General features: G+C 53.9%; 1 protein-coding gene across 1 annotated transcript in view; it reads right to left on the bottom strand.

Moving 5' to 3' along the window:
• Positions 1-10,571, bottom strand: part of MGAT5B (mannosyl (alpha-1,6-)-glycoprotein beta-1,6-N-acetyl-glucosaminyltransferase, isozyme B) — a gene marked incomplete at both ends in the record, with an annotated part of 58,943 nt that extends 48,372 nt beyond the window's left edge. Inside the window, one exon of the mRNA XM_008943071.1 lies at positions 10,459-10,571. Within this exon, the coding sequence (XP_008941319.1) occupies positions 10,459-10,571 (113 nt within the window). The remainder of the gene's footprint in view (positions 1-10,458) is intronic.
• Positions 10,572-12,555: the final 1,984 nt, after the last annotated feature.

The following is a 12,555-nucleotide window of genomic DNA, read 5'->3' as shown; positions in this document are numbered from 1 at the left end:
AAGACCTGCTAAAATGATTGTCCTTGTCTTTCTTATAGGCTTCCTTTAAGTACTGAAAGGCCACCAGAAGGTCTCCCTGGAGCCTCCTCCAGGCTGAACAACCCCAACTCTCTCAACCTGCCCTCCCAGCAGAGGGGTTCCAGCCCCCTGATGCTGCACTAGGTTTCATGGAGGTGGTTATTAGAAAGACACGTACAGAGAGGATCTGAGCACACCTCAGCTTCCACCCGAGGTCCTACAACTCCTCCTCCAGGCTGCTGCTGCACTCAGCATAGAGCAGGGTGCCAGCCCGGTGCCCACATACCAACCCCACTGGGTCTGGGGTCTCGCTGACCCCTTCAGTGCAGCCACGTGGCCGCGAGACTTTTGCTGTGAGACCCTGAGCCGAGCCTGCAGAAGGGGCTCCTGCCACTTCTCTACCCCAACCAGCCCCCCCTGCCCACCCACCTGGAAGGAACTGCCTGTAAGAGCAGACTGCAGTTCCCCATCTCCACCCTAACACAAGTTCACCCCCTAGTGCCATACAAATAAGAAAAGGCAGGGAGCTGAGCAGTGCAGACACAGTCACAGACAGGAGTGTTTCCTCTCCACAAGGGAGAGCACAGGGCTGCTCCCCCCAGCTTTTATTACCCCTCACCCCCCAAAACACACCCCAGAGACCTGATATTCTCTGTCAGACACTGGGATGGCTCCACGAGTCCTGGCACATGCCATCACTCTGCCAGCTACATGAGCTGGGTTGTCTTCTCCTTTCCCCATCAGTCCCAAGAGATGGGCTGGGGGAGGCAGGTCACTGGGGAAGGGGAGGTGAATATGCCCAACCCCAGCACAAGCTGCAGTTCAGCTTTATTATTTTTATTATTTTTTAACCCCATCTTTTTCACCCTTCTCATCCCCCTTTTCTATTTTTCTCAAAAAGTACCAGCAGGGTATTTTTAGTTGCTCCTCTGTTGCCAGCCAGCACTGTTTTAAATTGCATTTTAAGCTGTTCTGCAGCACTCCAAACACCTCAAGCCGCACGCAAGGCTTTGAAACGACAAGATTAACATTGATTTTAAATTGCTTCCTGAAACACAAATGCTGTAGCACAGGGCTGGCTCAAGGGCAGTTGCCAGTAGCCAAGCCCAGAGGCACAGGGACAGCCCCAGAGCAGCTCTACAGACCCACCTCCGCCACCAACCCTCACTTGAGTTCTTGGTCTTTACAAGGCAGGCATCCGTCCAAGGGCAGCACCATTTAACTCAACTAATTCTTCTCCTAACAGCCCCTGTGGCTGATCCAGGGAAAATTGTATTTCCAGGAGCCAATGCCCCAGGGAATTCAGGAAATCAGCCCAAAGCCCTCAGGCAGAGGAAGGATTTGACCCAGTATTTGCACCCCCCGAGGCCAACCAGAGGAAGGCTTTGGGAGGCTGGGTACCACCAGCACTCCTCTGGCTCCACACATAACAACACTCCAGCCCTCAGCCTTATTTACAGCTGCCCCAAAACGTTTGCTTTCAGAAAAAGCAGAACTCACTAATTTAACATTTCAAAAATGATTACCATTTCTCCTTCAGCCAAAAATATTGGCCCAACAGTGCTGGGCATCCTGCCACTTGGTTTCCAGGGGTGAATAAATCATCTCCTTCCTCCAAACCCATCAGCCTCTGTTGAATGCCCCAGCCAGACCCTTTCAGCAACACAGGGCGAGGAGCTGGGGGTCATTGCAGAGCCAGGGGACAAGCCTTGGCGAATCTCTGCCTCAGCTGAGCTGAGCCCTGCTCTCTCAGGCCAGAGAAACAAATAAATCAGTGGGAAAGCACAGCTTTTACAGAGGCTGCTATGGTTCCCACTGTGATACTTTTATTTCCTAAAGTACCTGCTGCCTCCTGGGCTCGGGATGAATTTTGATTTAGGAGTGAAAAGGGGTAATAAAAGCATAACAAGCCATTAACATCCCTCCTGGCCATGGTGGGGTGTTTGCTCATCGCACGTTGATGGAAATGCCATTTGACTTCCTTATGAGCTATAGAAAATCAATTAATTGGCTTAATCATTCCCTGGGAGTCGCTGCTTAGGGAGCTAAGCGAGTGCTGGGGCCAGCGGGCTGCTGCTCCTCCCTCCCAGCACACATCACTGCACCAAGATCTTCACCTCTGCCCCTCCAGCCCAACACTCCTCCTTTCCCACCTCCATCTTCCAGCAAGTCTGCTGGCAGTATTTTTTTTCCCCCCCTTTCTAAGCCTGCAGGCATCCAATTCTGAGCAGCGATGGTATCAACAGGGCACTTCTTCAGTAAGAGACGTGTCCCCAGTGTGGATTAAACCTGAACTGCTACTACAGCAGCCCTGGATCTTCCTCTTAGCCCTCTGTGCCCTGCAAAGCACCAGTCTGCATTTTATCCCCCCTCCAGCACATCCCCACAGAAGTGGGCAGTAGCCTCTGGTGTCACACGGAGCCCCCACAGGTTATTTTCCTTATTTTAACAGCTCTCACTTCCCTGCCTGCAACAGCAGTTTCATGAGAGCAATAAAGTTTTACACTTCCATTTCAAACTCCCTTTCCAAGTGTGGGTTGGAGATGGGAGCTTGGTGCATGTTGCCCAACCCAACTGGGGATGCAGGACTCTGGGATCCAAGTGGGATGGCCCGTGGGGGCACCAGAAGAGCCAGGCATGGGAAAGGACACGTGCTTTTAATCAACCCCCACTTTCTCTACTGGGGCAAAGCAACGATCTGCTAAAAAAAAAAAAAAAAGCAGATTAAGGACACCCCTGTGTTGCCTCTTGCTGTGGCATGGTGGGGCCAGCAGCACTTGCATCCTGGGGTGCTGCATGGGGTGCAGGGGGGCAGCCGACACCCACAGTCACTCCCAGCAGCACCCAGCACCATCACCAACAGCCATTCCTCAGCACAGGGCACCACTTTATCCCGTAATTAAAGCAGTCTCCCCAAACTCAACAGCAAGAGCAGAAGAACTCATTATTGCTGCTGCTGCATAAAAAAAAAACCCTGGAGCAATGGAGCATCTGGCAAGGGTTGGGGGCAGGCAATGTTTGAGGAAGAAAGCCTCCACCCTGCATGGGCTCAGCCTTGCTTTGGGGTCTCTGTTAGCCCCCTGATGGTTGGCTAACAAGGAAGCAAGAGAACAGTCCCAAACAGTGGGAGCTGTGGGAGCACAGCACCCCTGAGCCAGCTGAAGAGCTGGTCCCACCGCCCCAGCACTTTTCCAAGGGAGGAAAAAAGCAAAATCCCATCTTCCCTAGCACAGCTCCTCACCAAGGAGGTGCTCCCAGAACCAGCCAGCTTGGCTTGGCACCGACCAGGCAACTCCTTGCAGCATCAGCTGGCTGCTCCAGCCCCCGAGGCTGCTTGGAGTGGCTTTGGATGGGACACAGGGAGGCTGGCAACGAGCCGCAGGCTCTGCAGAGCTGCACAGCACACTCCTCCCCGTGGGTCTCCCCTGGCTGGCAACCCCCGCCCCCCCCGGCCCACAGGCTCTAGGAGACTCTAATCCAGCTCTTGATGCAGCAGCAGAAAAATTCTGCACTGGGGACATGCAGGATGTGGGTGTCCCAGGGAGGTGACACGCACCCGCCTGCCCACACCCTCTCCACAGGGACTGGGAAAAGCTTCCAGCTGATGGCCCCACAGGCACTGCGGGAAGGGGACCAGTGAGAGGAACCTCCCGCTGCCCTCGAGAGGGTTCTGCATAAGAAATTCTGGATTCAGCTCCTGAAACAGCCTCATCTCTCTGCCTGGACAAGCAGCATGGCCACTGCTTGCGGATCCTGACAAGCTGCTTCAGACACTTATCCCGAGCTGCTCAGCAGACAGCATCCAAACAGAACACAAGCAGCCCAGGAGAGGGTTAGAACTCACTCAGGAAGAGACTGGGACTAATTAGTGCTGAGTTTGCACAGCAGAATGTGACCAGCTCCCTCCCTCACCCTGCCCATGCTGTCACCCTTGTTTCGTTTCGTCTTTGCCACTGATTCTCCTGTTGCCTTCACTGTGCATTAAAGGCAGAGAGATAAATTTACATCTCATGTGACTCTTTGAATGCAAAGGGGCCACGAGCATCCCTGGAACCACATGTCTGTGCATCACACCCTGGGGAGGCAGCAGCCCCAGTCCTCAGTCACGGGTGCTCTCCCCAGGGAGGTGGGGTAAGAAAAGGGCTTGTCAAAGCTACAAAACAACTTCCAGGTATTCTGCCCAGCTTGAGCTCCTGTCAGAAGAACCACTTGCTCTGCTGAGTACTAACTGAGGAGCAGATTGGGATCTGTCACAATGGCAGCGACCCAAGATTGCAAATGGGTCCAGACGTTACCTTTCCCAAGGGAGGGGGAACTGGGATATGAGGGTGAGCACATCTGTGTTCTGCTTTAAAGCTCCTCCAGGCCAAGCAGCATCTCGGTGCAGCCAGGACCTCGCAGGCAGAGCAGAATCGAGCCATCCCCTCCTCTGCTGTCCTCCCTCACAATGAGCTGCACACAGAGGGTCAGGATCATGCACACAGACCTCCTCCTTCTCCTCTCCTAGTACCATTCACATTGAGGCAGGACAACAGTTATTCGAGCTCACTCTGATCATTAGCAAATCCAAGCTTGACCTTTCTGCATCTGCTATGAGAACAAACGGTGACGGTCCCTGGCTGTGCTAACCCAGCTGGGCTGCTGCTGGAGCAGAAGGAAAATCAGCAGAGACAGGAGCAGGAGCAAAGGACCCCTCTGAGGAGATCATGTAGGGTCTCACATTTCTATTTGCCCTTTCTGCTCTGCTCCTTGGGGAGTAATTGAAGGGATTGAAACAACAGGAGATCCCGTCGCGTCACGGTACTACAACTCCAGAGAGGTGACAATGCCCTACAGAACCCCCAGCAACCTTCACCATCATCATCTGCAGCACAGCTCCCACCCCTCTGTCCCCCTCCACTGTCCCTTGCTCTGGAGAGAAACAGAAGGCACAAACACCAAAGCATTCAGCTGTGCTGCAGAGCCCTGAACAATCTCCCTCTCTCCCCCGTGTTCAGTGAGGGAAGAAATTGCTTTAAGCAGGTGAGACTCCAGGAACTGGAGCAAGTGACAGCCGTGGGAGAGGCAGAGCACTCTGGTGGCTGCAGCACAGGAGGGGTGCTGGATTTGGCACCCTGTCCCCACTGATCCCATCTCCAAAGGGGTGGAGGAAACACAACATAGGAGCCCAGTTGTGGTCACCACCAGGAAACCAGCTGGAGATGTTGCTTGGAGCTTGTTTTGGGGTGGCAAAAGGCAGGTGTTGAGCTCTCAAGCTGGGCATCAATCCAGGCAGGAAAAACTCCAAAAAAAAAAAAAAAAAGAGTTGAAAAGACAATTACAAGAACAGCAATCATGTGGTTTGCTGAGCACTGGAGCTACCACTTCCCAAAGGCATCAAGATTCAAGGACCTCAGCAGGAGAACTGCTGCTGCAGCATCCAGACCCCAGGAACCAAGATATCCACAGGAACCCCTCAAGCCACTGGTATCAAAATACCACCAAGGTCAGCTGAAATTAAATCAGAGCCCTCTCACATCCATCCACAGCCTACACCTCAGACCACCAGGACCTGTCCTACACAACCCCTGGGCTTGTGGCAAATTCCTCCAGCACCTTGCACCCTACCACGCTGGAATCAGCTGTAGGAGAAACCTGAAGTCTTTCCATTTTTTAAACTAGCTACAGCAGTTGCAGGCAAGATTCCAGCCACGTCTAATCAAGTTTTAACACTTAATAACCTATTTTCCCCCACTAATCCTCTGCAGCCACACGCTCCACCAGCGGGACGCACATCACCACCAAAACCAGACCAGGGCACAGCCACGGGCAGGGGCACCGCTGCCAAATCCCTCCCCAGCCACACCACAAACACCACAACTACAGATTTTGGTGCTTTTTCAGCATCAGCCCCTTGCCCCAACACAGCTTGACTATGGCAGTAAAGCAAAACTAAAAGAAAATTTTAACACAAAACATTTTGAGTTCTATACAGGAGAAGAGGGCACAGAAAACTCCATCTCTCGTGTCTAGAGCCTTCCCAAGGCATCCCCTGCATTTAGAATTTATAGACCTGTCTGTTCTCTTTTTTTATCTAGATCTTTGTTTGTTGAACAAATTCTCTCGGTGGCTATTTCAAAACAAAGGAACCTTTGTCAGTGTTTACTTGACAGCAGCGGATTAGGATAAAATAACTTGAATTTCAGAAGGTTTTTTTATTTATTGTTAAGATGCAAAGCCTCTGCTGCATCAAATCACCAAGCAGAGAATCCATCTGAGAAATGATTTCTGGCACACACCAGGAAACTTGGCCTTTGGAGAGAGCCTCCAAAAAGGGGATTCACATATAAAATTAAAATTAAAAATGGGATTAACTTTTGGACTGTGACATTACCCATTTCTTCTTTTCATGCTCCTGCCTCACATCTATCTTCATTTTGGTTTTGATCGGCTGCTCCACAGTTCAGAAGCCAAGGAAGCTTTGGGCAAGTCTATTTTCATAAGCTTTCCCTTGGGCTGCAGTATCTGAGTTCAGTGCTGGGCTGCTCAAGACACCCAGGGAGAAAAAAGAACAGCCCCAGCCTAGACTGGACTATTAACCATGAGCTCTGTCCACAACCCAACAGGATTTCTCTGATGCAAAGGATTTTTACGTGCTCAGGTGCTGGGTTTGACCCCTCCTGGCTCCTTGCAGCCACCCCAGCCCTGCAGGTGCCAGGCACACGGGCAGCTCCCCCTGCAGAGCACTGCTGCTGAGCCTGGCAGGACTCGTGGCAACGAGGACCTGAGCAAGCAGCCACGGAACCCAGGATCCACCCCAGGAGCTGATCCTCACTAGCCACAAACGTGCCCCACTACATGCAGCAGCTGTGGTGGTCAAGCAGCCCACCCCCAGCAAGTATGGGGAGAGGATGCTGCCAGCCTGCAATCCAAAATTAATCAAATTAATGACTAGTGCTCAAACCAGCCCATTAAAGCCAACGTTTTGATGAGCCCATGAGGAGAGGAGAGCAGCAGCAGGGACCAGGCTCCTTCCCCAGGCAGAACCACCACCCACCTCAGAGGGTCTCGCACCAGGAGCCCAGTCCCAGGAGATGCTCAAAACCAGGCTTCCATGTATGGCAGACCTGAGGCCACTCACCTGATAACTCCTCCAAAGCAAACAGCCTTGAGCCTGTCCAGGGTGGTGGGAATCCTCCTCCAGTCCCACCACTAGAGTGGGAATCCTCCAGTCCCACATCCAGAGCTAACCAGACCGGCACCGTGCACTTCACAGCGGTGGTAATAACCAGCACCACTTCTTGAGTATCCTTGGGATCCACAACTCGTGTGAATCAAATGTCACTTTGCTGTTCAAACAGACCAGTTGAGACTCCACAGCACAAATAAGAAGTGTTCCCATTTCTGATTTCTGTTCCCATCCCCCTGCATCGACTCTGACATGCATTCAGCACCCCTCCCTGTGAGCTCTGCATCGCCCCAGCCAGATGGACCTCTAGACTCTCTTCCCCAATCTCCTGCTCCAAGCAGAGCAGGCCTGGGGGGTCATCCCAAGCTGCCCACAACCCCAAATCAGCCAGATGTGTTCTACAGGTCTCCCAGGATGAGGACTTTTCCCCACCTCAGCAGCTTCCTGGAGGCTTCGACTCCCCATTTCCCAGTGGCACCAGTGCGGTTGCCCAGCATGCCTCATCCCTCCTGCCTTTTTCCATGGGTGTGATAGCTGTTTTTCCACCCATCAGAACCTCCCCCGACAGCTACAACCTTTCAAAGGTGACATTAGCTGGCCGGTATCCAGCTCCAGCCTTGTAGTGCCCTGAGGTCTTGGTCCCACTCTGCTCTCAGGGTTTCTCAGCCCCTGTAGCTGAGCGTAGGGAGCCCTGCTGAGAGCAGCTACACCACTGGGTGGGTTGGCCAGTCCCTGTGTGCCAGCATCACAGGAAAAGCTGAGCCCAAACAGCCTGAACCTGGTCTTACAGAGCTAGAAAACACCTCTCAGGTTTTGCCTGCCAAGTCATGGGGACAAAGAACGTAACCCTCTTCCAAACCAGCATCCTTCCTCCAGAGAGAGGATGCTTCATGCTTCAGAATGATGTGGGAGACCGTGAACAAACCCTGTCTTCCCAAAAAGAAACACAGCAGCGCAGGAAGCATTACCTTGCTTGGCAAATCCATCCAATAAAGGAAAAAGAAATTATTTTCCACTGAACTTCTGAGCTTTCTAACAATGCAGGACCTGCCTTAGGCAGTTATGGACCTAAGAGACCTAAAGCTTGAGAAATTACACGACCTCGGTCATAAATCTTTTTTCTTCTTTATCTGAGACCAGCCAGCCATTACCAGAAGCAGCATCCAGACACTTGGAGCAAAGCAGCAGGCAAGGCAAGCTGGCAGCACAGCCCTCCCAGAGCCAGGGGCCCACAGGCAGGAAGGTGAACCCACTGACACACCTTGATTTGGCCACCCAAAGCAGCAACTGTGGAGGACTCAGAGGTGTGAGAGACTCACAAAGGAGGTTTCTCTCGATCCAGCCCAGGACTGTGCTGACACGGGAAGGTTTAGGTTGGAAATTAGGAAGAATTTCTTCCCTGAGAGAGTGCTCAGGCACTGGAACGGGCCGCCCAGGGAGGTGGTGGAGTCACCATCCCTGGAGGGGTTCCAAAAACGAGTAGATACAGCACTTGAGGCTGTGGTCTAGTGGTTAGGAAAATGTTGGGAGGAACGTTGGACTTGATGATGCTGGAGGTCCTCTCCAACCACAGGGATTCTATGACATTGTGCCCATTAAACAAGAGGCATTGTGAGTCCACCGATTCCCATACTCAAGATCTGGGACAAAATGATGACAAGAGCAAGGATGGGGAAAGCTACTCCACTCCAAGGCATCCAGAAAGGGGATAAAAAAGATGAATAATTATCTGCCTGTCATCATTTCACCACAACTTTAAAGTCCTCTGGTATGGGACCTGGGACTTCTGCAAGCCCTTGCTGCTGTTTGCAGCATGCCCCGGGCCACCTCACAGCTCAGGCTGGTCCCACAGTTCACCAGTCCCTCTTTGCCTTTCTTCCACTGTCCTGCAAGCTCCCTGGGGGCACTGGGGCTTCCCCAGGACTGAGGGCAGCTGGAACAAGTGACACCTTTTAACCCAAACTCAGGAATCTTTTCAGGACCCCTCTCCTTAAAAGCCAAGTCTGGAGAAGGTGGCGGTCAGGGGCTTCTGCCCACTCTCTTCTCATGCTGCTTCTCATCCCAAAAAGGAAGAAATGCCCCATAGCCTTCACTCACCAGCCATCCTGAGAGCTGTGCTTGGCACGGGGACAGGGACATTAACATAGCACCCACCCTCCTTGCAGGGGCAGGCTCCCCAACCACAGTAAAACATGCAGAAAATGCCAAAAGGCACCAATCCTGCAACCTGCTCTGACTCAGGGTGAGGTCAGCCAGGCAAGCACCCGTCCCTTGGAGAAGGGACTTAATGGAGCTGGTGATGGGAACAATTAGGGGAGCACAGGGAAGAAACGCCAGCCACCGTGTGCTCCATTCACAGGGGAGAAAGCAAAACCTCAGGCTGCACATTAATCTCTCTGGAAGTCAACTAAGCAGTTTACAAGCACCACCTGACTTCTGGAAACCACCACTTCAGTCCTCTCCTTCTGTAGGAAAGCAACTAGTGCTTCTTCCAGCACTGCAAGGAAAGGATTGAATGCCCCAAAATCACATTCCAGCTGGGGCTGGCGAGCTCAGTTACCCTCATGCCTTTGGTAGAGAGTAGAAGACCACAGTGGCCTGACCAAGCCTATCTCACCCTGCTCACCAGAGCTCAAGCTGGACATCTCCCTCTGTGCAATTCCATTGTGCTGTTCCAGGATGGGACCACAGAGGAAAAGTCAGAGAGAAGCTCAGTTCAGTGCAGCAGCCTCCTCCCAGAGCAAGGGCAGGACACGACCCTCCCACTGTGGAAGCTGTCTCCTGAGCTACTGCACATCTTGCCCAAAAGGTGGTTTAAAAAACATAACAGAAAGCACAACTTGCTAAAACCCAAAATATTCTCTTCTACATTTCAGTACTTCCACAAAACCACAAAGGCTTTTATTTTCCCATCCCTCGGGAGCAATTCCCACAACCTGCAGACCAAAACTGCCCAAAACCACAGAGCCCTCCAGGCCCCCAAGCCAAACCCTCACCCCACCAGATGGGGTGCAGGTCATGCAACCTGCACCACTGCCAGCAATTGAAGGTCTAATCCTGCCAGCCCCAGTTGCTGGTGGTTTCCCATCCCATGCTGCGAGCAAGGCTCAGCATCCACCCCCTAGCAGGTCGAGCAAAGTTCAGCATCCCCCCCGTGCCTGGATACGCCTCGGTGGAAAGGGAGGCATCCAAAGACCCCCTCCCCAGCAGCCCTGGTGCTGGGCAGCTCGGCTGGACCCCGGGCACAGGGGGTGGGCACGGAGCCCCGTTACCTTCGGTGCGGATGGTGAAGGGCGAGTCCCCCAGGCGCTTGGCTGAGAACTGCCCGCCCAGCGACGTCATCAGGAAGCACAGGGTGAAAAAGCCAATGCCCAGCACGAATATCCTGCAGGAGGGAAAGCAGAGCTGTAGCCAGGTGTGAGGAGCTCCGTGCCTGCTCCCGGGACAGCCCCCCCACCCTGGGGTAACCCCCCCGCACCAGCTGCCTTGGTTTGGAGTGTCAGCCAGGATGATCCCTGCCTCCTTCCCAGCTGCTCCATCCCTGAGGCTCACCTTCTCCAGCCTGGGCAAGGAGCATCCCTGCAGCCCCGGCACACCAGCATGTCACCCCAGCCACAGCCAGACCCATGTGTGCTCCTGCCCAAACCCTGGCACTGAGCAGGCAGGTTTGGCTGGGGAACACCCTGTGAAATTCCTGCAGCCTGCTCCGATGGGCAAGCCTCGAGGGGCAGTGGAGGACTTGCAGCTTCAGTGGGAAAGCTGAGCCAGACCACGACTGCCCTGACAACGCTCCGCGAGATCCAGCCCCGTGTCCCAGGTCACAGGATCCACCACAATACACAATACCCATTTGCCTCTCAGGAGGCTCCAGAGAAAAGAGAGACCTCGTACCTGCCCTTCCTCCAAAGGATCTAAAAAACCAAACCCTCCTTTTTTAAAGGCCTTTTGTTCCCCGTAACTAGGCCACCAGCATTTGCCCTCGTGTGACAGCAGGGGCAGCCCTGGGCACGGCAGGAGGAGGGACCTGTGCTGGCAGCACACACGGTGACCTGGGACCATCCCATTGTCACTCTGTGTGTCCGGGCGGGCAGGAAAGGGGCTCCCAGGGACACACGGGCAGGATGCCGACCCGCACGTCGCTCCCAGCCAGGCTCCTGGTCACACCCCCGTGAGAGGCAGGAGCTCTCAGCACTGCTCCTGCTCAGGCCAGGAACTTTTTTGGAGGGTGAGAAAGCAGGAGCTCTGCACGAGAAGCAGGATTATTGTGCACCATGGAGCATAAAGCCAAACCTTCTCCTCTCCCTGGCACACAAGCAGAGCACACTGGCTGAGGATAGACACCTCCTTCCACCACTTTGAGATGCTCAGAGTTGCACCACGAAGGCCCAGGACCCTCTGACATGCACATAGGCAAAGCCACTGCCAGGTGCCACAGCTCTACTGGGAGCTCAGCTGGACAAACCCAAGGAAAATTCCAAGGGGGAGGAAAAGAAGAAAAGACAACTGCCAGCCAGCCTCATGAAACAACAGGTTTGTCTTCAAACAGGTAAATCCTGTGCAGGACAGGAGCTGGGCAATCCCTTTGGGGTGCCCATTGGCACTGCTGCCTCTCAGCATCCCCCAGCTGAAGGGCAGCAAAGCACCAAGGACAGGAACCATCAGCTCCCCTTTCCGAGGTCCCAGCATTATCCACAGGGCTCAGGAGCTGTGCACAGAAACACAGCCCAGCCATCCAACACCCAGCCCAGGCTTTTCCAGAGGAAGGCTTGCAAAGCACCACCACGGCCCTCTGTCTGATCATGGCTGTGTAGTTGAAAGGCAGAGGATTAGGAGCCAGACGTGCAGGCTGGGCTACGCCGTGCCAGCACTGCAATTATCTGTTGCTGGAAAGGGCTGGCAAATAAAAGAACATGCTTCCAAGCACTCATTAGCTACACGAGATGTTGTGGAGAGCTGAGGTACAGTGTCAAGCAGCTCAAGAGGGACTGGGCTCCCCTGGGGAGATCTGCTGGAGAAGCTGCCAGGGCAGGTCCCTGCTCTCTCAGCATGGCATGGCCGGGCTCGCCCAGAGAGGCTCCTGGGCAAGGCACGGCACCTTCACGAGACCCCACAAGCTGCCTGCCTCCATCCCAGCAGCTCCAACGTTGCTCTCACACAGCCAATGCACCCCGGAGCCCCAGACCCAGGGCAGCCTTGCTCTCAGCATCAGGCAGCTCAAAAGCAAAGGGTTTTTTCTGCCTGCTCTGAGGAGGATCAGCCCTCCCCCGAGCAGATGGGCACCTAACCCCCACCCATCTCCCCCCACTCCCATCCCCAACTGGGTCCCAGCAGATCAGGGTCACCTGCTCTGGACAAGCAGCACCCTACAG

Source organism: Merops nubicus, unplaced genomic scaffold (genome assembly GCF_000691845.1).
Source record: "Merops nubicus isolate BGI_N331 unplaced genomic scaffold, ASM69184v1 scaffold20186, whole genome shotgun sequence".
NCBI classification, from domain to species: domain Eukaryota; kingdom Metazoa; phylum Chordata; class Aves; order Coraciiformes; family Meropidae; genus Merops; species Merops nubicus.
The sequence above is the reverse complement of the archived record's forward strand: the minus strand, read 5'-3'. Positions and strand labels throughout refer to the sequence as shown.